This window comes from Passer domesticus, chromosome Z (genome assembly GCF_036417665.1).
Source record: "Passer domesticus isolate bPasDom1 chromosome Z, bPasDom1.hap1, whole genome shotgun sequence".
Lineage (NCBI taxonomy): Eukaryota > Metazoa > Chordata > Aves > Passeriformes > Passeridae > Passer > Passer domesticus.
In genome coordinates, this window is record NC_087512.1 from 11979066 (window position 1) to 12000362 (window position 21297).

At 36.8% G+C, this 21297-nt stretch overlaps 1 protein-coding gene across 1 annotated transcript in view; it reads left to right on the top strand.

Annotated features, from left to right (window-relative positions):
* The window catches only part of SLC1A3 (solute carrier family 1 member 3), a 63910-nt gene that overhangs the window by 39869 nt on the left and 2744 nt on the right, over positions 1 to 21297 (top strand). Inside the window, exons 4-9 of the mRNA XM_064405475.1 lie at positions 4802 to 5006; positions 6817 to 6859; positions 15201 to 15496; positions 16677 to 16910; positions 18484 to 18678; positions 20081 to 20215. Coding sequence (XP_064261545.1) covers positions 4802 to 5006; positions 6817 to 6859; positions 15201 to 15496; positions 16677 to 16910; positions 18484 to 18678; positions 20081 to 20215 — 1108 coding nt within the window. The remainder of the gene's footprint in view (positions 1 to 4801; positions 5007 to 6816; positions 6860 to 15200; positions 15497 to 16676; positions 16911 to 18483; positions 18679 to 20080; positions 20216 to 21297) is intronic.

Here is a 21297-nt window from a genome sequence, read left to right on the forward strand (position 1 = left end):
TGCCTGAGCATTTTAACAGTTTTCAAACTAAAATTATAGACATGCATAAATGTATATGCTCACATGCACATCCTCTGTTCCCAGTGTCAGTCTTGCTTGCCCTCAGGAAAGATAAAATCACCCAAGGTACTAGAATCAATCCTACATAATGACTGTTTTTCCTCAGAGGGTTGCTATTTACTTTGGAGTGTAAGAAAAGAGATCCTATTTAAAAGCTACTATTTATGGGCTCTTGTTTGTTAGTTAGTGATTAATTTTGGTGCAAAATATAAACCCAAGGATGCTTTGCTGACTAGGAGTCAGCACAGAAACAGGGCTTCAGGCATACCAGCTGCTGATCAGTTACTGTTGTGGGGAAAAAAAGCATTTTGAATCCAATTGTGTAAAAAAACCCCCAAACCCCGAAAAACAAAACAAAACAAAACAAAACAAAACAAACAAACAAAAAAAAACCAAAAAAACCCAAAACCCCAAACCAAAAAAAAAAAAAACAAACCCAAACCAAAACAAACCAAACAACAACAACAACTACAACAAAAAAACACAACCAACCAAAAACCTATAGGTAGAAACTTTCGAGTGCTGTAATAGAGAAAATTCAGCATCAGCTCAAATCTCAGACTGAAATAGCTCATTGAGGACATTGGACTGTTCTGCACAAATCAGTTTATTCCATTGATTCTATTGTGCTAATTAAAGAGAGAAAGTATTCTGAAGCTGTAGGATATTTAACATAGGTCCTACATTTCAGCTTTTAAAACAATTCCTTGGAATTTTTTCTTGAACAAGATGATTCAAAGCTGTTTGGCTTAAATATAATCTAAAGAAAACGTGCTCAGTGTATTTTATGCTTGATCTTCCAGGAGTACAGTACCATCCCTCTGCATTAGTGTGCCCTGCTATAATCCAAGATTACACACAGATTATGTGCAGCATGCTTTTAATCTAATATTTTTATCCAGAAAATTTAAAAGTAACTCTGGACTTAGTAAATTCTATAATTCTGTATCATATAAAATCATAAGTAAAATATAAACAAACATAATTGACATAAAACTAGTCATAATATCGTGACTATTTGTTATATAGTAGCTATTAATGATGATTCATGGAATCAATAGTTCATGCCAGTTTACAGAACAGTGGTCAAGCCAAGTGAGCAATCAGAACTAACAAATTAACAATTCAGAATTAAAGTCCTCTTAACTAGATTTTTTTCTCCTTTTCCCTGCATCTTTTCTCTCTCTTTCTCCTCTTTTAATCACATATTTTCCTTCTCCTTGCCTTTCCTTTATTTTAAAATATTTTCATTTTTTCTCTAATATCTTTGTTAAACAAAATAGTGCTTTGCTTTGTGACACTGGAGAACTCCTCCTCATGTCCCTATTTCATGCACAGTGTTACTTCCCAAGAGAGAGAAGGGGTAGGTGAAGGAACACAGGGGTAAAAAGCCGGAGGGGGTTTTTGCAGTCACTTATGCCTACCCCCTTCTTGCTTTTCTTCCCTTCCTTCTCCCCAGCCTTCCTCCCTCCCTCCCTCCCTCCCTCCCTCCCCATCAGCACTTAAAAAATCATTCCCATTCATGTTGTGTGAGCGCACACGCTGGGAGAAATTACAGGGGCTCTGCTCCAGATCGCCTTGACAACTTCAAGGCATCCCTGTGCGTGGGGACTGGTGGCACGGCAAATTTTCCCAGGCCCCCTGGGGAAGGGGAGGGGAGAGGAAGAGAGGAGGCAGAGGTGCTGGAGCCAGCAGCGTGGAGGAGAGAGCAGCGAGCAGGATGAAAGGGGCACATACATCTCCCGCGGGACAATGGGGGTTTTGCTGGCTGACTGTGAAAAGACACTCTGAGGATACAATGCTTTGTGACACATGAAAGCTTTGGGGACCTTTCCAGAGCCCCATTCAGTTCTAAGGAGTCTTGTCAACATCTTAAAATGCAAAGGAAAAAACCCCTCTTATTTTCTCGTGTTTTAAAAACGGATTTTAAATATTATTTTAGACAATTGTTTTGTTGGTATGCTGGAAACTTTTGCAGTTTGCTGAGTTCCCATTAATTGCAGTGGGAGGGGAGGCTGCCCAGCAGGTCCCCCGCAAGGACTCTAGAGGTGAGTGCTTGTTTCGCCCTCATACAGCTTTTTTTCATACTCAGGCCTGTCATCCCTCTGCTTTGAATGCTTTCTGCTATACATGCCACAAGCAGTTACAGCTCAAGAAGAGAGGAATTGCTGTTCCCTATGTCCAAGCTGAGAAATAAATTATAGGATAGCAAGAGCAGGAATGAGACTAAACAACCTGAAATAGGAAGTGATGTATTCCCAGCCAGAGGCCACCCTGGGAAGCCAGGCTGGAAATCAGCTTACAAAGATAAGGGCATGACTCTTGCTCCCTGACATACTGCTTTCACATGGTTCACCACTCAATCCCAGAATCAGCCCAAGGAAAAATTAGGATCAAAATATATAATCCTTCAAACCAGCAATCTTTTCTGATAAGGTACGCCCTACACTGACTCCTAGTGACTTTTGGAGTGTGGGAGGCTCAACCTACTATAAGGGGTAAAGTACAAAAAAAATAGGACTTGGTTAAAGCACAGGCAGGTGTGCCTGCAAATCCTCTAAGAATGACAGTGCTCAGCCTCTGGTCCTGAGTCTATTATCTGTAAAGGGCAGAATAGTGGGAATTGACGGATTCAAAATCTCTGCATTTCCAAACGTTCCTACTAAACTGTACAGGTCAACTGTGCTCAGGTTATAAAGCAAGTTTGAAATTGATCTTATCCAAAATGAAAAAATAGATAGACCATTGTTGCTACTTTAGAAAGAAAAAGTAAGAACAGGAACAAAACTGATTACATTTGCAAAAATTAAATTGACTGGACTAGTATGTAAACATTCATTTTTCACTTTGGAAGTTATGTTTTAAGTTTCATATTAATACTTTAAAAATAAAATTTGTAACAAATGCTGTCTGAGATATGCGCTGTGCAGTTCGATAACAGATCTAAATTCTCAAAAACTTATTAACTTTATTTCTTTTATTGGCTAACAGCATTTGCATTATTTCATATTTACATTACTTGAGGACTCTAAAAAAACCTAATCAATCTTCCATCCACAAATAAGAGGGTTACAGGACTTCCTGTCTGTAAAATTTAAAAAGCTGTCTGTAACTTGCTAGTGTTTACCATTTTCCTCACCATTTTCCTCACAGAATTTCAAGTCATAAATGTAAATATATGATGAACATAATTATCCGGTTTTGCAGATTGAAAAGCTGAGTGGAGAAAGGAATGATCAAATGTTTCAAATGTTGGATTTCTATGCCCAGTTTCTTTCTGTACACTTTGTTCTTCCACTACAATGGCACACACATAAACCAAACAATTCAGTGTGTGAATCTAGTGATGTCTGTTTGCAACCCCTCTTGTGGGTCCAAATTTTACTGACTCTAATGGTCTCTGCCAAAAGGGCAGAAAATTAAAAACTGAACTGAAAGGGTAAGTATGAAGCATGTGATTGGTTTTATACTTTGAAGATTTGATCAGAGCTTGGAACCCATCCCTGATCTCAGCCACATCAGGCACTACAGTGTTTTCACTGTAGCTCCAAGAGAATGCATCTCCTCGTTGAGAAGACAGACAGAAGTATTATATATCTACAATAATTTAAAAAACTTTTCATTTTGCCAGGCCATGATTTCAGTTTCCATATTATTTATATTCCTGCAGTCCTCTTGCCTTATTTTAAATGCTTTCTCCTCTGAGACAGACACCCAAAGTGGTCGTTGGTAAACATTTTTTATATTCTATATGTTCAAAGGTAGTATCCATATAAATGTGTGGGCAGTTTTGAAAGTATGGATTAGGCAATTCCATATAGGAGGAGATAATAAAGCTAAAATACCCTTTTCTAACCCCTTTTTTCATTCTGCACTTTGAAAGCTTGATTGCAACAAGAAGCATGAGCACTGCTTTGAGGCAGATGGCCCAGCCCTCCCAATGGAGTATGGGCAAATATCGAGGAGAAGGAGCAGTGGGATATTTCAAGGAGAAGAACTAAGATTTAACTGCCTCTGCTGGAAAGAGAAAGAGCATTTCTATTTCTGACAGCCCTCATGAGACATTTCTCAGACACTCAGAGCTCTTTCCCTGGCAGAACTACACCTTCTATTAGAAAACACATTGCAGCCATTCATCAGTTCAATCTGATGAGCAAACACTATAGAAGATGCCCTAGGGAACATCCTAATATTCACAGTAGATCCAAATAGAGCCAAGAATTAGGATCAATGTTGCAAGTTCTGCAAGGTTCATGAAAGACTATAAAGGCTTATTTGTGCAATGATAAGGATTTTCTGAAACAGGTTAACAGCATTTAATCTGTTTTAAACTCCCATGGCTTGGGGCAGAGGTGATCTGAGGTTGCCCATTGGTGCACTTCCCACTTCATATATGTTAATTGTTGCAAACATTATCAACATTACTTGAGAGTACTCGCTTTTCTATCTTAAAATTATAAATTATGTGCAGCACGTTTTTCAGACTATAGTAACTACATTAATCAGAAATCATGAATTGTTTCACTGGAATATAGGGAGTGCCACACTGTGTCAGACCAATAATCTTTACTTTGAGATTATGACAGCGGCAGTAGGAGCTGCAAATGAGGGACATCTTGCCTTGGGTACCTTTAAGGGTGGTCATCAAAACTCTTCCCACAGAACTATTTTCATCATGCTTAGTTCATACTCTTTGGTCACAACTGTATCAGGTGAATGTCGTTGTGCTTAAATTCACCAGGAATTGCTGCTCTGGATAGTAAAGCCTCAGGGAAGATGGGAGTCCGAGCAGTAGTCTACTACATGAGCACTACAATCATTGCTGTACTGATTGGCATAATCATTGTGGTCATCATCCACCCTGGGAAAGGTACGAAGGAAAACATGCACAGAGAAGGCAAAATTGTGCAAGTGACAGCAGCAGATGCCTTTCTTGATTTAATCAGGTATGGCTATGATATTACACCTTTTCTGTACCAACAGCTATGACAGTAATGTTAGATTCACAGAGAGCAAAAGTAGAGAATTTTAAGCAGTGATTGCATACAGTTGCTAAATTCCTCTCGAAAGTGTGATATCAATATCTCTAACTTGGACAACACTAAAAAGGGATACATGGATTTACTTCCAAATCAAGCTGTTGCAGGGGAAGAAATTGCTTTTAATACTAAAAGGAAGACTCTTTCTTCCTTCCTTTCTTTCTTTCTTTCTTTCTTTCTTTCTTTCTTTCTTTCTTTCTTTCTTTCTTTCTTTCTTTCTTTCTTTCTTTCTTTCTTTCTTTCTTTCTTTCTTTCTTTCTTTCTTTCTTTCTTTCTTTCTCTCTCTCTTTCTCTCTCTCTTTCTCTCTTTCTTTCTCTCTTTCTTTCTCTCTTTCTTTCTTTCTTTCTTTCTTTCTTTCTTTCTTTCTTTCTTTCTTTCTTTCTTTCTTTCTTTCTTTCTTTCTTTCTTTCTTTCTTTCTTTCTTTCTTTCTTTCTTTCTTTCTTTCTTTCTTTCTTTCTTTCTTTCTTTCTTTCTTTCTTTCTTTCTTTCTTTCTTTCTTTCTTTCTTTCTTTCTTTCTTTCTTTCTTTCTTTCTTTCTTTCTTTCTTTCTTTCTTTCTTTCTTTCTTTCTTTCTTTCTTTCTTTCTTTCTTTCTTTCTTTTTGTCCTCTCTCTCAAAAGAAAGACATTTGTTCTGCTATCTGCATGGGTATTTTTTCCTCCTTCCATAGCACAGACCTTATTACTAAATTCCTCCCCTTTTCTTCCAACTTGCAACAGTTTTCTCACTTCACTTGAACCCCTGATTTACTTATTTATTTTAAATGTACCCACCAATCTGGGTGCATTTACTCATTTTTTTCAATTTATGTGAATGGGAAATAACTTCCAGGAACAGGCAAATAAAATGCTTGAGATAGAGGGCACAGACGTAAAATCTTGTGTTTTTCTTGCTCAGAGAATCTGCAGTACCTCTTTTACAGAGCTAATATGTCACAGATATATTTCAGGGAGTAGGGAAGCTGAGGTTTTGAACTCAGGAGCTTTTCCACAGGTAAAACCACCAAAATTTTGTGTTCCACTAACCCATTTGGAGAATCCGGAGACATGGAGAAAGGCCTCCAAGGATCACGCTGCCAGAAAGGGGGACTACAGAAACCTCCATGAAGAGGTTTGCGCTCAGATTCCTCAAGATTTATTCAGTTAAGCTGCTTCTAAATCTCTCAGAAATGCAAAAAACAAAGAAAAACAAACAAACCCTTATCTGCAACAAATGTACACACAAGTGTATTATTACTGTAGAACACTCAAACTTCAGAAAGATTTGGGGTAACCACAACAAGACTAAATCAATTTATAAATATCATTAAGTACTAGGCTACATAAATGCAAAAATTCCTTGAGAATTCAAAATGCATTAAATATTATTAAAATATTTATTAATCTGAATTCATAATGCATTAATAAGTACAAAATTAGAAGTAAGCCCATATAGCTTTGTACATTTAGTAATTTAGCCAATGTACTTCTCCATGACCAGACCTGCTATGCAATACTGAATACAGAGATTCTAATTGCAGGAAGTATCCAGTCCTACATTTCATCCTGGTAAAGCTAACCAGGTCAATGCTACATGCAAAGCTCTACTCACTGTATATGTAATCACATATTATTCTTAGGATACCTCAAAAATTTGCTGTCCAATTCTTTTATTAGCCGTGTCCTTACTAAAGGAATTATTAGCATATTATTCTCATATTTTCTTTCTCTTTCACAGAAATATGTTCCCTCCAAATCTGGTGGAAGCTTGCTTTAAACAGGTAATTTTTTTTTAATTTCAAATAAACATGAAGAAGTAAGAAATTAAATGTAACCACATTTGCCTTAGGAATATCATGTTCTTGTACTTACAGCAGAAACATAACTTACATTTGCTGCCAGATGTCAAAAAAAAAACAAACACCAAAACCCTGAACTAAACCAAACAAATCTACGCTTTGCTTTCAATCATATGGAGACAATAGTGTTTGCTATGAGAAGTAAAGAAAATCTACACAGTCTGGCTAGTCAAAAAATTACTTTTTTCAAAAGGTCAAATTCATAAGTTGACAGCAGTGCTTATTAGAGTGAATTCAGGATCTGCTTTTCTAAAACAGTGTTGTGTTAAACTGGGAAATACTGAGATATTCACCATCTGTGCAAAGACTGGGAGATTTTCAAGGATGACAAATATGCATGGGTTGGAAACAGAAGAAAAAAATTTGTGGATATTAACAAAAAAGCAAATTAAGGTCTTCCTGCCACCTACAATAGAAGTCCTTAGGAGTGCTTTTTTTACATTGCTTCTCAAAATCCTCTATCATTAACTCGGTCTCAATCTGAGCTGTACTGTGGAGAAAATAATAGTTCCATTGTTTTTTTACAAAGGAAGACATTAGTGATTCAGTGAAACCTAGAATGTATCTTTCCATAATCTAATTGCTTCATATTGACCTCACAGATAATCTTGAACTGATATTATTTACCAGTTGCTGTTGTAGCAATAAAAAAAGCTGAATTGTGGAGGTCAAGAAGAGCATAATGTATAAACTCTCCAAAATCCAGCTGACTTACATCTTGCAGAAGAATTGAAATGAAATTGTAGCATTATCTTTAGCTGTATAAACAGAAACCACTAAAAAGGAGTCACTTTCTGCATTAAAGATTTCTAGATTAAAGATTAAAAAGCAAACTAGACCCAGGTCCAAATGCCATGCCTTTGTCTTCAGCAAGGATGCTGATGAACTCAGTACAGAGATGCAGAAGAGCAGTATAGAAATGCAAAAGTCTATATCTAAACTAGAAATAAATTCAAAGAATGTAATGTAATAAAGTACAGGAATGATATGATCTTTATCTCAAAATAATGAAATAATTAGGGCATAAAGTTACAAATGTAGCAGCAAGTATTTTTCATAAATCTCTCGGGTTTGGATATTATTATCTAGAGCTACTGGAAGCAATCAAAGTGTCTTCCAGATTGCAGTTTAAAAAAGATTTGGGAAACTATTTAAGCAGATAACAGGCCATTAGTTTGATCTCAATTATAATGAAAGATATAAATGCCTTAAAGAGAAAAGTAGAGACTTCATAATAAACAAAAAAATAAATGCATAAAACAAACCTACTACCAAAACCACAAAGGTTTCTGAAACATAAATTGTACCATCTTTCTTCCATAATATTGCTCATTTCCTCTTTCTTTTTTTAATTTTTTTTTATTTGTTGTTGTTGTAATTTGTTTTCTGTGGGGTTTTTTATTTTGGTTTTTTAGGGGGGGTTTTGACTTTGGAGAAAAAATAGAGTTTTTAAGATGACAAAACTGAAATAGTTGAGTAGGGAACTGTAAGAATTTTAAAATTTGTGGAGATAGTGATGGAAGTTGCTGAAGGATTGGGAGTACATCAGTTGATATTTTTATGAATGACATTGCCAAAAGACATTGCCACAGTTAAGCTTACAGATAACAAGAAAGTCCTAGCACTTTGTGTTGAGATATCAAAAGCAATGCCAAAGAAGGTGATAAGACCCTGGCACAACACAATAGCGTTGTGCAAAAGTCACAGCAACAAAACTACTCAGCTCTTGCACATGTTGGCATGTTTGGTTACCTCCTAGTAGCTCTTCAACACACGTGAAGTAAACATTTAGAAGTTAAGAGTAATTTCTGCTTTGACACAGCGAATTATCATCAAAAAGACCAAAAATGTTCAATTCAGCTCTAGGATATGCCTTAAGTGACAGAACACCAAGACATGAACTAAGGCCAGAGGAATGTGACAATTTAGAAAACTGAGCATATTCTGTTTTCTTCACTCATAGATTGGTGCAAAATGAACATAGTCAGGAGAGGAGTTGCTGGACTTATCAAAACAACAGAACATATAAAGCAAAAAAAAAAATACTGAGAAACTATTCAAGTACAAAAAAAAAAGTGGTAACAGAGCTAAATAAGATAAAAACATGCAAAAAGAAATGGAAATCACGACTGCTGAATTTAAACTGGAAATTAGTGATGTTTTTAACCCTACAAAACTTAAGGTTGAATTCCTGAAAATATCTTCATTTAGGAGTTACAGGAACACTTCAGCAGCTTTCCAATACAGTTTAAAAATTCTTTTGATAGCATTCTACTGTAACAGAAAACTTAGTTTGGTAACTAGCAGTTCTAAACCTATGTTCTTAATTAAAGATGTCCTGTACATTATGTTAAGTATCTTGTATTTCTCATGTGCTTTAAAGCTTAAGGGAGTTTCTAAAAACAATCTAGAAAAACAGGACATATTCAGTGAAAGTTTTTACTGACTTTCAGCAGCAACTGACTTACTGAAGTACCAGGATTTTAAATTTGTCATACCATTACTTTTTGAACTTGGTACCAAACCCTAGATTTTTACATAGAAGTTATTTTGATGGACCAGATTCATTTAAAAAAGATCTTAGCTTACAAGTATGTGTAATATTCTTAGGTATACAGATGATTTTGTATACCTGACCCCACAATTTTCTGTCCAAATGTTTCCATCCATTATTTCGTATGTTTCTCAGGAGATTTATGAAGAGGAATGAGCCATCTGGCACAAATCTGTTTGTGTAACACCATGTTTGATGGTCAGAACACGGTACTTCTCATATCTATCCATGCGCTCAATGGTGTAACAACATCCCACAGCTTCACACACCTGGAATTCATCACTGGAATATGCACTGCACATTTAAATCTCATCTTTGGATAGATCAGATGTGCACATTATGTCTTACAGCATCCTTAGGCAGGTTTCTTTCCTAGTTTGTACTGGAAGGCACTGGAAGGTGTGAGATGAAATAGAGAGCATAACCAAAGTGGGAGTGGAGTTAGCAATGCTTTTATACAGCTGCTGCTGGGAGACAAAGCCCTGGAGGGAGACTTAGGACTTATCTAGGAAGTGTCTTCCTAAATTTTCTACTGTTGTTTTTTCAGTTGTTTGGCCCTTTGTATTCCCTTTCCTGTTTCTTCCCAACAAGACTGTGAGGCAAAGCTGCCTACCCTTTCTTTTACTTCTCTTCATTCTCCTTCTTTGCACCTTTTCTTTCCCAGGTATTTCTGTTCCTGGGATGCATTTTTTCATGTCCCATATACATCCATTCAGTTTCATTAGGTGATTCCAAACCTTTGCTTGAAGTGGGAGGGACTTGGCTCCTCCAAATTCCACCTGGAGATTCAGGGATTTGAGAGATATGGGGACATATGCCAGACAATGAAGACTGAGACAAAGAACTCATTGGGTACCTCAGCCTTCTCAGGCTGATTGTTAAATAGCAGATTATTAATCTAAATAACATGTTTTCTGATGATGGATGTTTCCACATGACCTGTCATGACATTCACTATGCACAGTTCAAATGAGGCTTTTGTGATTTTTATGAGAAACAAGAGAATCTGAATAGATTGACTGCAGGTGAATAATCCACACTTAACCTAAAATTAGATTACTTTGTTCAAATTTTTCTCTGTACCCCTGCATTCACCCCAGTTTTGGGAGATCTAAAGAAATCTTTAGGTTTATCTTTCAGCTCTGGCCACTATCTATCTCCATTTCTCTTTCTTTGCTAAATTAAAAAAATTCTGTCTAGCCTGCAGCTAAACAATAGTGAGCAGTCTGCTTGTTAAGCAGATACTGCTTCTTAGCTGCTTGTCCTTTGTGCTGTGTTCTGGAGGTCTATCAAAGGGCAGAAGAAACACAAACAAACTTGCAAAATCAAGGGAAACAGAATCAATCTAAAAATTTGGCGAGGGTCATTCTGGTGTGAATAGGTAGATTTTTATGCCAGCTGAAGCCTAAAGAGCTGCCTCTGATAACTGCATTTCTTCTGAGATGTTTTTAATTACATATTCTTTCCTGAACTTGTCATTATCTTGGGAATTGTGAGTGTTAATCACACATCCAGAAATGAATACTAACTAATATATGGTGTCTATTCCTCATGATCATTTTTGATAGTTAAGATATATTATGACTTGTGTCATCATCTCTTACACTGAAAATTTAGAATGCGTTCACACATATCCATATGGAGAGCAAAGAAAAAAAAAAAACAATAAAGAAGATGGACTATCTCTATCTTGTTTTAATTTTTTAGGGTTGCATTTAAGCAAACTTGTTACTTTTAAAATCATTATTCACCAAATGCTGCATCATCATACAGACTTAGCGCAGACAGTAGTAATGACAGAGTAAATTATGACAGTGAATTATGAACTTTCAGAATAGCTACCATTGCAATGACCTTTTCTGCAAGTCAAATCAATGGGATATGCTGCCAGGTTATAATACTGCTTCTTCAAAAGTCCTTCAATATATCCAAGTCAATTGATGGGGTATCTTGTATAGCTAATAAAACCAAAATAATAATCAAAGTGTAAACAACTGATTTATTGCATTATTCAGTACAAAATCTATATTGTCTATTTCATAGTAAGCTAATTAAAATTAATTTTCCAGTTGATCATTACCAAATCTTGTAAAAAAAGTCCAGACATGTGTTTTACTTGCAGGTATGATTGTTCATAGAAGGCTGTGCAAATTAACACATTCAAATAGCATTTATCTTGCTCCTCAATTGTTCTCTGTACATGAACTTAGGGAAAAAATATGAGTATTATGCATCTAAAATCTTACCAGGCAAAAATACCTCTTCCTGGAGGCCTTACAAAATTATATCCTCCCAAAATTATAGGACTTCAGTAATATTGCCTAGCCTATCCCATATTATCAGTGCACGGACCTCTGTTCTCTCTTCTGAGGCCCTTAAGCCTACAATGAGTGGTTTATTTTGCCTAATTTCTTCTATTTCTGAAAGTTGCAAAGGAACAAGCATCAGCAGAATCACAACGTGAAATTAAACTGTCAATTTCAGCTACATTAAAAGCTGATAACTCTGACTGCCACTGAGACAGAGACCTGCTGAAAATAGGAATATCATAAAAGCTCAAAAAATTAACTCTTACCACCAGTTGCTCTGCAGAGCATTAATAGTCAACCCTGCTATTAACTCATCTATTTCAAGGCCATTTCTAACATCTTGAAGGTGGTCCTTCATCCAGTCACTTCCTGTAATCAGTTGGCTTTTTCACCATTTCACACACAGAAAATATGTTTTGTGGTGGTCAAGCAATCTCATGTTTTGCCTTTTGTGTCATCTGAAAAAAGCAATAGTAAGGATAAAACTCAACCAACACCTCACACTTTTTTCCTCAGTGAATATATCCCTTGTGTTCCCTGTATCTGGTTTGCCTTGATTTCTTTTGCTTCACCAGGAAACTTCTTGTGGCTTTTGTTAGACAACTTTGCATAAGACAGATTCACAGCAGGCATATCCAGAGGGATCACCTGGTGCTCAATCAGCTATAATGGAAGAAAGAGCAGCTCAAATAAATATTCCAGTGGAAATAAAGTTGCTCTGGTTTCCGTTGCTTAGATTGCTACTTTGAATCTCACTCTGAATAAGATGTTTCTCCCCTGCTCTGGAAGAGGTTCCAAAAAGACTATTCTCTGTAGTAGTATTTCTGAATACTTCAGTCTGATGAATAAGGTGAGAGAACAGAAGAGACCTATATCTCTGTGGCCACTCTAGTAGCTGAAATGGAGAAGGACTTTGCTGAGTTCTTAAAATCCATATCATACCCCAAAAGAGACTTAAGTAATTAATTAAAGGCGTGTTCCTGATGCAACAGAATTGCAGAATGAGCACAAAATGAAGGCATATTCTTATTACCACCTAAAATGCTTTCTAACACAGGTTTCTGAAGGTAAAATCTTTGTGTGATTCTACTTTTCCCATGTAGCTCCCAACACCTTCTCAGTCCCTGTCCTCCCCAGTTTTGTAGCCACATGAGTAACTGACCTAATCTGACACGAGGGGGGCAATTTTAGACTAATAAAGGCCATGGTGCCTCTGGTGGAAAACTGGTTTATGACTTAGCTCATGGCCTGTTCCAACAGGCAGGCAGCACACATCCAGCTCTGTCCTACAGCTGTATCACACTTTTGACCTAGTCAGGTAGGAATGAGAGAAGAACCTGAGCGTAATGGAGGAGATTCAGAACCAAGTTATGATGTGCTAGGGAAAGTGGGAAATGAAATTTCATAAGAAATTAGGCTTTAATTCCAGACCTTATTGTTCTGGAATAACTCATTAAACAGCTTGCATTTCTACTTTCATCTATTCTGTGTGCCTGAAATGCAACATAGTTACAGACATTTGCATGGAGGAAGTTGCACCTAATGTTTTTTTCCTATTGAAAAAAAGCAATAAACATAGAAATGTGACACAATTACCACATCTGGAAACAAAGAAGGAGAATGAGATGAAAGGGAAAGGGAAAGGGAAAGGGAAAGGGAAAGGGAAAGGGAAAGGGAAAGGGAAAGGGAAAGGGAAAGGGGAAAAAAATAAAAATAAAAAATAAAGACAAAACCAAAACCAAACAAAAAACCCAAAAAAGACAAAACAAAACAAACAAACAAAAAATCAAACCACAGTGTTTGATGTAAAGTATTAGGCAGTATTTTGACATTCCTGACAAGACAGAATAAAAAACCACTTTATTGAGCACTTATATTACTTTTCCACTTACACTTTAATATCCCTATGTTACTTAAAGAGACAAGCCCATCCCTTCTTCCCTAATTGTGTCATTCTAGTCTCTGTGTTCTTCCCTCTCTGACATTTCAACAGCCAGTTGAGTTGATTCACTTCCCCAGGCTTTACCCAAAAAATGGTGACATTTTTTGCTTCGTGAGATTTCTGCCATTTTAGAAAGTAGGATTGTCTCACTAACAGATCAAACAAGAATTAACATAGGTTGGATGTGAGTGGGTGAGGCAGCAGAACTGGACTTTTCCATGTCAGACAGCTGCTCATACACTCTCAGCTGACTTCTGTACTGCCCAAATCTTTAAAGATTTTAGCATATTTTGTTCAAAACTCAAGAGTTATCTGACCTTCGTAAATCTTGGTTCTGCTACATATTATGCAGAAACCTTCCATAAATGTCCAGTTACCAGATTTAATTTGAGATTCTGTGAGACTTAGAGCCTTTAGAACGGTACCTCAAATATGTGGAAGGAGTGCATAAAACTATTCAGGTGCAGAAAGTAACATTAAATCAGGCTGGTGTTGAGAGATGATGATACTCAGGTTTCCCATCTTGGTCATAATTGCTTCATTTCACTGAAGTACATCTGAAGTGTTCAACAGGTCTCCAGATATCAGTCAGGATACTTGGAGCTTTCCTGGTAGCTCAAAAAAAAAAACAAACAAAACACCTGATAATAAAAATCCAAAGTTGTTGAATAACCTCGACACCAACATTCTGCTTTTTTAATGGACTAATGAGTGTCCTGAGACACATGAGGAACATGCTAGTGCTCTTTAGTATTCTTAGTGTTCAACAGAAGTTAACCAGCACAGAGCTGCAGGGCTTTTTGAGCCCAGATAGAAATATTCAGGCTGTAAATTTCTCTTTGGAAAAACATTAGGGGGTGAAAGACTGGTTTTCAAAGCAGACGTTTAGAACAATATTGAGATTTAGAAATTGAATTGTCTGTCCCATAAAGGAACATTTAAAGTATGACCCTTTCTCTAATTAAGAAATGCCGTGGCTGGTACTGCAAAGTAAACTCATGGCTTTGCCATAACAAAAGAAAAAAGAGGTATGTTATATTTAAGTTAGCTTCAGTTTTATTTTTTTAATGCAAAAATATGAAGAAATAAAGAAAGTCCAGAGCACAAGAAAATATTCTCACTAGCCAAAAAAGGACTATAAACATTTTGAATTTTGTTGTTAGGAAAAATAGCAATTTATATAAAATGCAAAGTAAGAGTCAATAGTTTTGTTACAGAACATAGGAGAATGAAAAATTTGCATCTTTGATTTCAGTCTATTTATGAGAAAATTATTTCCAGAAGGTAAAGCTGAAGATTTAGTTTTTGAAGTTAATAGGATTTTTGTGGTTTTCAGGAAAACCAAGTATTCATCATGGCACATTTTACCTAGATAAATAATAATTTAATTTGTGACTTTAACCTTTGTTTGATACGATTCACTGAATATCTATCTTTCTTTTATTTTCATTTTAACAGTTCAAAACCAACTACGAAAAGAGAAAGTTTAAAGTAGCTATTCCATCCAATGACACATCCACAGTGACTTCCATAATAAGCAACGTGTCAGAAGCAATGGAAGCTCTCACCCGAATGAGAGAGGAAATCGTTCCTGTTCCAGGTTCCGTGAATGGAGTGAATGCCCTTGGCTTGGTGGTGTTCTCAATAAGCTTTGGCCTGGTGATTGGGAGCATGAGGGAGCAAGGTCAGGCGTTGAAAGACTTCTTTGATAGCCTTAATGAGGCTATCATGAGATTGGTAGCTCTAATCATGTGGTAAGTGCCTCTTCGATAAATTCCTTTTTAAGCTATTAACAATATTTTTTGATCACAGTCAGACACTGAGTAGCAAGAATCTATTTGGCAGAAAGGCAGGCAATAAGATTGTATCTACCTTGGAACTTTTTTCATGAGTGAATCCAAGAGCTGTAACTCTCAGTGACCATAGTCTGCACAAACATACCAACACTTTCAGTGGGTTTCACTTTTGACATGAGAAAAATCAAGGTCTATGGCAGAAGTTGCTACCCTTATCAGACCTATTCTATGTCTTCATAAAGATAGCAGTCACAGCAGTAAGCTGTTGAAGTTTCCTTACCTCCTAATCTGAATTCATTAAAGGAAACCGACAAACCTCTCCCATAATCTTATTTCTACACAGCAAGACCTTGTTATCATAATTTTCCAACACAACTGGTTCCTGCAGTTGTGGGGTTTACACATATGTCCTTGCATTGTAGCTGCACTGCTCACACATACACATAATTTTCTTGCTTTCTTTATTTTGTTGATTAGGTAAATAAAATAAATACCTTTTCCCTCAAGGAATGAAATCTTCTCAAAAATTAAGATTCATTATTCTCCAGGTATAAGGTTAATTATGAAATGAAATTATATTTTGTTTCTTTCTTTACTACAGGTATAAACAAAATCAACTCCAAGAGTCTATCAAGTAGCACACATATATACTGCCATACCAGAAACCAAAAATAAGTATATTTGCTCCATTAACTGAATCTTTTCTCCTTCACGAGCACATTTAAAATGTTAAAGCAGTGGCTTCAGCACTGAAACAGCACTGAAATAGAACTGGGTGCATGGTATAGCACATGTATATATCAGTTTAGCTTTCATTCACACAGGTAGAATTACAACAGGATTGGCCAAAATAGCTTTTATATTACACTTCAATTCCAAGGAGAATTCATTTCCCTGCCTGTCCAAAAGGCATCTTGAAATCCCAGATGTTGAATCCACTGAATCCCAACAAAAACACTGTTGTGGTTCAATCCAGGTTGAATTGTTAAGAGCTAAAGAGTCAAAATTTTTAACTGCTCCTGAATAGGAGCATGCTAACAGTGAAATTCTGCATTTATGCATATAAACAGAAACAGGATGGATGGGGGACTGAGTCTCTACTTTGTTTTGTAATGCTGTTTTGATTTCTCACTTGCAGGTATGCTCCACTTGGAATTCTCTTCTTGATTGCTGGGAAAATTGTTGAGATGGAAGATATGGGTGTGATTGGTGGTCAGCTTGCCATGTACACTGTAACAGTTATCATTGGCTTGCTAATTCATGCTGTCATTGTCCTACCTCTTCTCTACTTCGTGATCACTCGTAAGAATCCATGGGTATTTATTGGAGGCTTAATCCAGGCGTTAGTCACAGCTTTGGGAACATCTTCCAGGTAAAACAAAGTATTCTAAAGCCATATCTTTTTTTAGTACTACTGGTTTAAGAGACAATTTTGCTTAATGTTAAGTGTTCAATATTCTAAGTAGTTTGTAATAGCTTGATAATGAAGGATAGAGCTGGCAAAAAATATGCATGGCAAAATGGAGCAGCAAACAGAAAAGTCCTCAGGGGGTTCCTATTGGCAGCTGACATTTGTGCCCAAAATCCTGATAGCCAATTATGGATATAGAATCTACAACCAAACTGCACTTTTGCTCTTGCAGGTGGTCAGAGTTATGTCACATGAATTTAAAAAACTGTTGGCACATATGACAGAAACATTACAATAAAGTATACATTTCTGTACCATTTAACTGTAAGATGACTGTCAGCAAAAATATTTTTCTAACACAGTCTTCCACAACCCCTCTTTATTTTTGGTCAGTATTTTATCAACATTGGCAGAGTTTTCAAAGACTAGAAAGTCTGCTATGTATTCAGCAATGTAGGTTTCTGAGACCAAGTAACCTGAATTGCTGTGTCTTGGAAAACCTCTTTATTGTGGTGTGATCAGATGTAGAGATTCAGGTCTGGCTTAGACAGAGTTAACTTTGTTCATAGCTGCTCATATAGTGCCATGTTTTATATTTTTAGCCAAAACAACCATAATCACATGCTGACGTTTTAGCGATTGCTAAGTATTTGCACACGATCAAGACCTTCTCTGACTCTCATTCTGTCCCCACAAGTGAGTTGAGGGGTTCACAGTGGGTTGGGAGGGCACATGGCCAGACAGATGAACCAAAATAAATAAATAGATATTCCATGCCACATACGTCATGCTCAGTAATGAAAGGGGGAAAAGGATTTTAGGAAGGCTGGCCACATATTACTCCAGAACTTGCTGGCCACTAGTCCATCTGTGGGAGTGGTGCCTAAGTATCACTTGTATTGTTTTGTTTTCTTCTACTCTTCTTTCAGACTTCTCCCACACTTACTAAACATTTTTATTTTCAACCCCTCCATTTTCTTGTTCTTACTGTTCCTTTCGGTTTTGCCTGTCCCATCAAGGTGTGGAGGCAAATGAGTGGCTGAGTGATGCTTAGCTGCCAACTAGCCTGTAGGTGGGAAAATAATGCAACCATCAACCAAAATGTCCTTTGCATAAACAAGAAAAAACAAGCTTGTTACTGAAGGTTTGAATAGTCCAACTGGTATACCTTCAAGAAAGCAATGCTTAGGGATGATTCAATCACAGCTCCATGACTTAAAACTGAGAAGCAGGAATTTTAAATAGATTCCTGTGCCTGACAGAAGAACCTTGTGACAAAACACTAAATTTAAACACTTTCAGATTAGGGATTACGTAGAGGTTTGCACTAATCAACATTTGGAAAAAGTTTCCAAGCTCATTAGGAGAACCTTCAAGAAATTATTAAATTCAGCATTTGCATAAAATAAAAACTCTATCCTGGTAGATCATGCAAAAACTAAGACAGGCAGTCTCGTGATTATAATGTGACATTCTTCTCTTTCCCTCATTGCAGAATTTATATCATACATTTTCTTTTTTCTTTCTGTTTCAGTTCTGCAACACTACCTGTTACATTTAAATGTCTAGAAGAAATAAATGGAGTGGACAAACGAGTTACAAGATTTGTACTCCCAGTTGGTGCTACAATTAATATGGATGGAACTGCTTTATATGAGGCTTTGGCTGCAATTTTCATTGCACAGGTCAACAACTTTGATCTGAACTTTGGGCAGATTATCACAATCAGGTACGGAAACCACAGTTATCTACATTTCATAAAAGTACCTTTGTGTTGACCCTTTCCTGGTTTAAGTGGGATTAAACAAAAGTGTCTAGAACTAAAAACGAGAACTGCTACAGTACCATATTATCTGTAATTTACATCTTCTTCTCACAGAAGGACCCCCAGCACATATTCTCATTTAGATAAACATTTAGCAAAACTGTAACTTGACACACCTGTTACTATAATAAAGACAACAAGTAGAAAACTTAATTATTTTCAAATTTTCCTTTCTTAAGAATTCATGCAGTTGTTGGGACCTACAGACTTATAGTGAGTACCAGGTAGTTTATAAGGCATGTACCAAGCTGAAGCATAAAGTCATCACAGTGTTGTTGCTAGAAGAGGAAGTGTTTTCCTGGTTTCAGAAGATTATCAGGGCTAGCTGCATAAGGAACAGAAATACAATTTTATTACATCAGCTGATGGAAATGGTGATCACAGGTTATGTTTTCAAGTACCCAACCCTTTTTGTTTGAAATATAACAGCTAACAACCCACTAATTATAACATTTAATGATAACTCATCTGTTTTACTTTCATTTTGTTTATCGCAATTTAAGGTAAAAGGGTGATGGGTACTTGTGCAGAAGAAAGGAGTGTCAGCAAGGGGACAAGTGGGCATTGTGGAACAAAGACATTTATTACATAGGAATACTGAAAGTTCAGATATAGTGCTCCATAAAACCCACCAGTTTATTTCAATATTCATTAACATGAGGCGAATCTCTGCCTTCACCCTCCAAGGCAATTATTTCACATTCCATTAATATTTGAGCTGCTCCCTGGCAAACCACCTGAGAAAACAAATTCTCCCTAAACCAGGTGTGAACAAGCATATTTCTATAAAGTCGCTGGACTCTATGACTCAGGGTTTCTGGCAGCTTTCTGTTTCCTGACGCCAGAACACCAACTGCTGGAGACAGACACTTCACCTGGTGTGAAGTTATAGAGAGATGGACAGAGAGCAAAAGTTCTTGTGTTAGATCTGCCAGGACAGAACTATCTCCTCAGCTTTTCTTTGAACATGTTTGAGCTTGTGGAGAGAGTTTTTTCTATGGGTGGGGACATGTAACTATAATGGTTTTTTCTGGCCCTTGGCATCTAGTTGGGAATTTATCACTAACAAAATTATGTTTCAAGGTTTCTGGATAGAGGTTTAGTGAAACACTTTGGATCAAGGGTCATAGTCCCCTGCAGCTATAGGATGTTCAGATAAAGGACTAGGCTCATCTTTTTATTTACTACTGGGTAAATGCCTTCTTGCTTTATATCTCATTTTAAAGTTCGACAAATGATAAGGAGAGCTTTCATTACAGTTTAATTACAGAAATCTGTTAATTGTTCTTGCCATCTCTTTGCACAGCATCACTGCTACAGCTGCCAGTATTGGGGCTGCAGGCATTCCTCAAGCTGGACTGGTCACCATGGTCATTGTTCTCACATCAGTAGGTTTGCCTACAGATGATATCACTCTTATCATCGCAGTGGACTGGTTCTTGTAAGTATTTTTATGGAGTTGTTAAAGGCTTAGACCATATTTAGAACTGAAATAGCCAGGCACATTGTGGCTATACTATGCTGTTTTGCTCTGGAAGTCAGTTGAAAACAAGTGTTAAAAAGAATCACTGTTTCTTGCTGGTAAGGTATTTTCCTAGAGCAGATGGTGAGGGGTGTTGCTTAATTATGGTTCCTTTTGCATGCAAATTTTACATAGAAACTTGTATTGTTCAGATACTAAAAAAAACTTCAGATACACTGTAATTAAATAAGCAAAGAATTGCTTTATTCTTTTATTTTTCGTAGGATGACAATGAAAACCTTTCAGTCAATCAGATACAAAAAGTGGATCAGATCCAACCAATTCGTTGCAGCCTTGCTGACTGTCTAATCTAGGAAAGGTTAACCTGTCTACCCCATAAAAGAAGAAATTAAAAATAATTTTGTAACTGACAGCACAAAGTATTGCCCCTCAGTTTTTCCATTCATCTATCTGTGGAAGATAACAGGCACCCTTAAATATATATACCTAGGTCCAGGAAATAAATGAAAGGAAGACTTTTTCAAACCTCTGTTTCATCTAAAACCTATTACTTAGCCTTTCTGGGGGCTTTTACCCTTCATTCTTCTCAAGTGACCCCTGAAAGAAGTTGCCTGTGTTGTTATAAGAACATAATGTCTTAAGATGATTATCCAGCCACCTGTTGTAGGTGGGTGCTTACCTACTGACACTGGTAGTCACTCCTTGTCAAGCTGCCTTCTGCAACTGCTGGGCAGAGCCCTCCAAGAGGGATGAATTTTTGTAGTTTAATTTGAGTCATTCCTGTGCAATTCCACCCTAAATTACACACCATATCTTATGGTCAGGAGACAAACAAACCTAACAAGGTAAATTCTTGCTGGCTTACATGTTTAGAGGATATAAACCGAAACTCTTGATACTCGAGAGGATCAAAAGGCCTCCAAGAGGCCATATGCTCCCTTTGCCATCCTCATCACATGACCATTTCTTGCTGTTAACTTGTTAAGAGTGTTAACACATTTTGTGACTCCACATCCCGCTGTATTTATTAATCTCTGTAG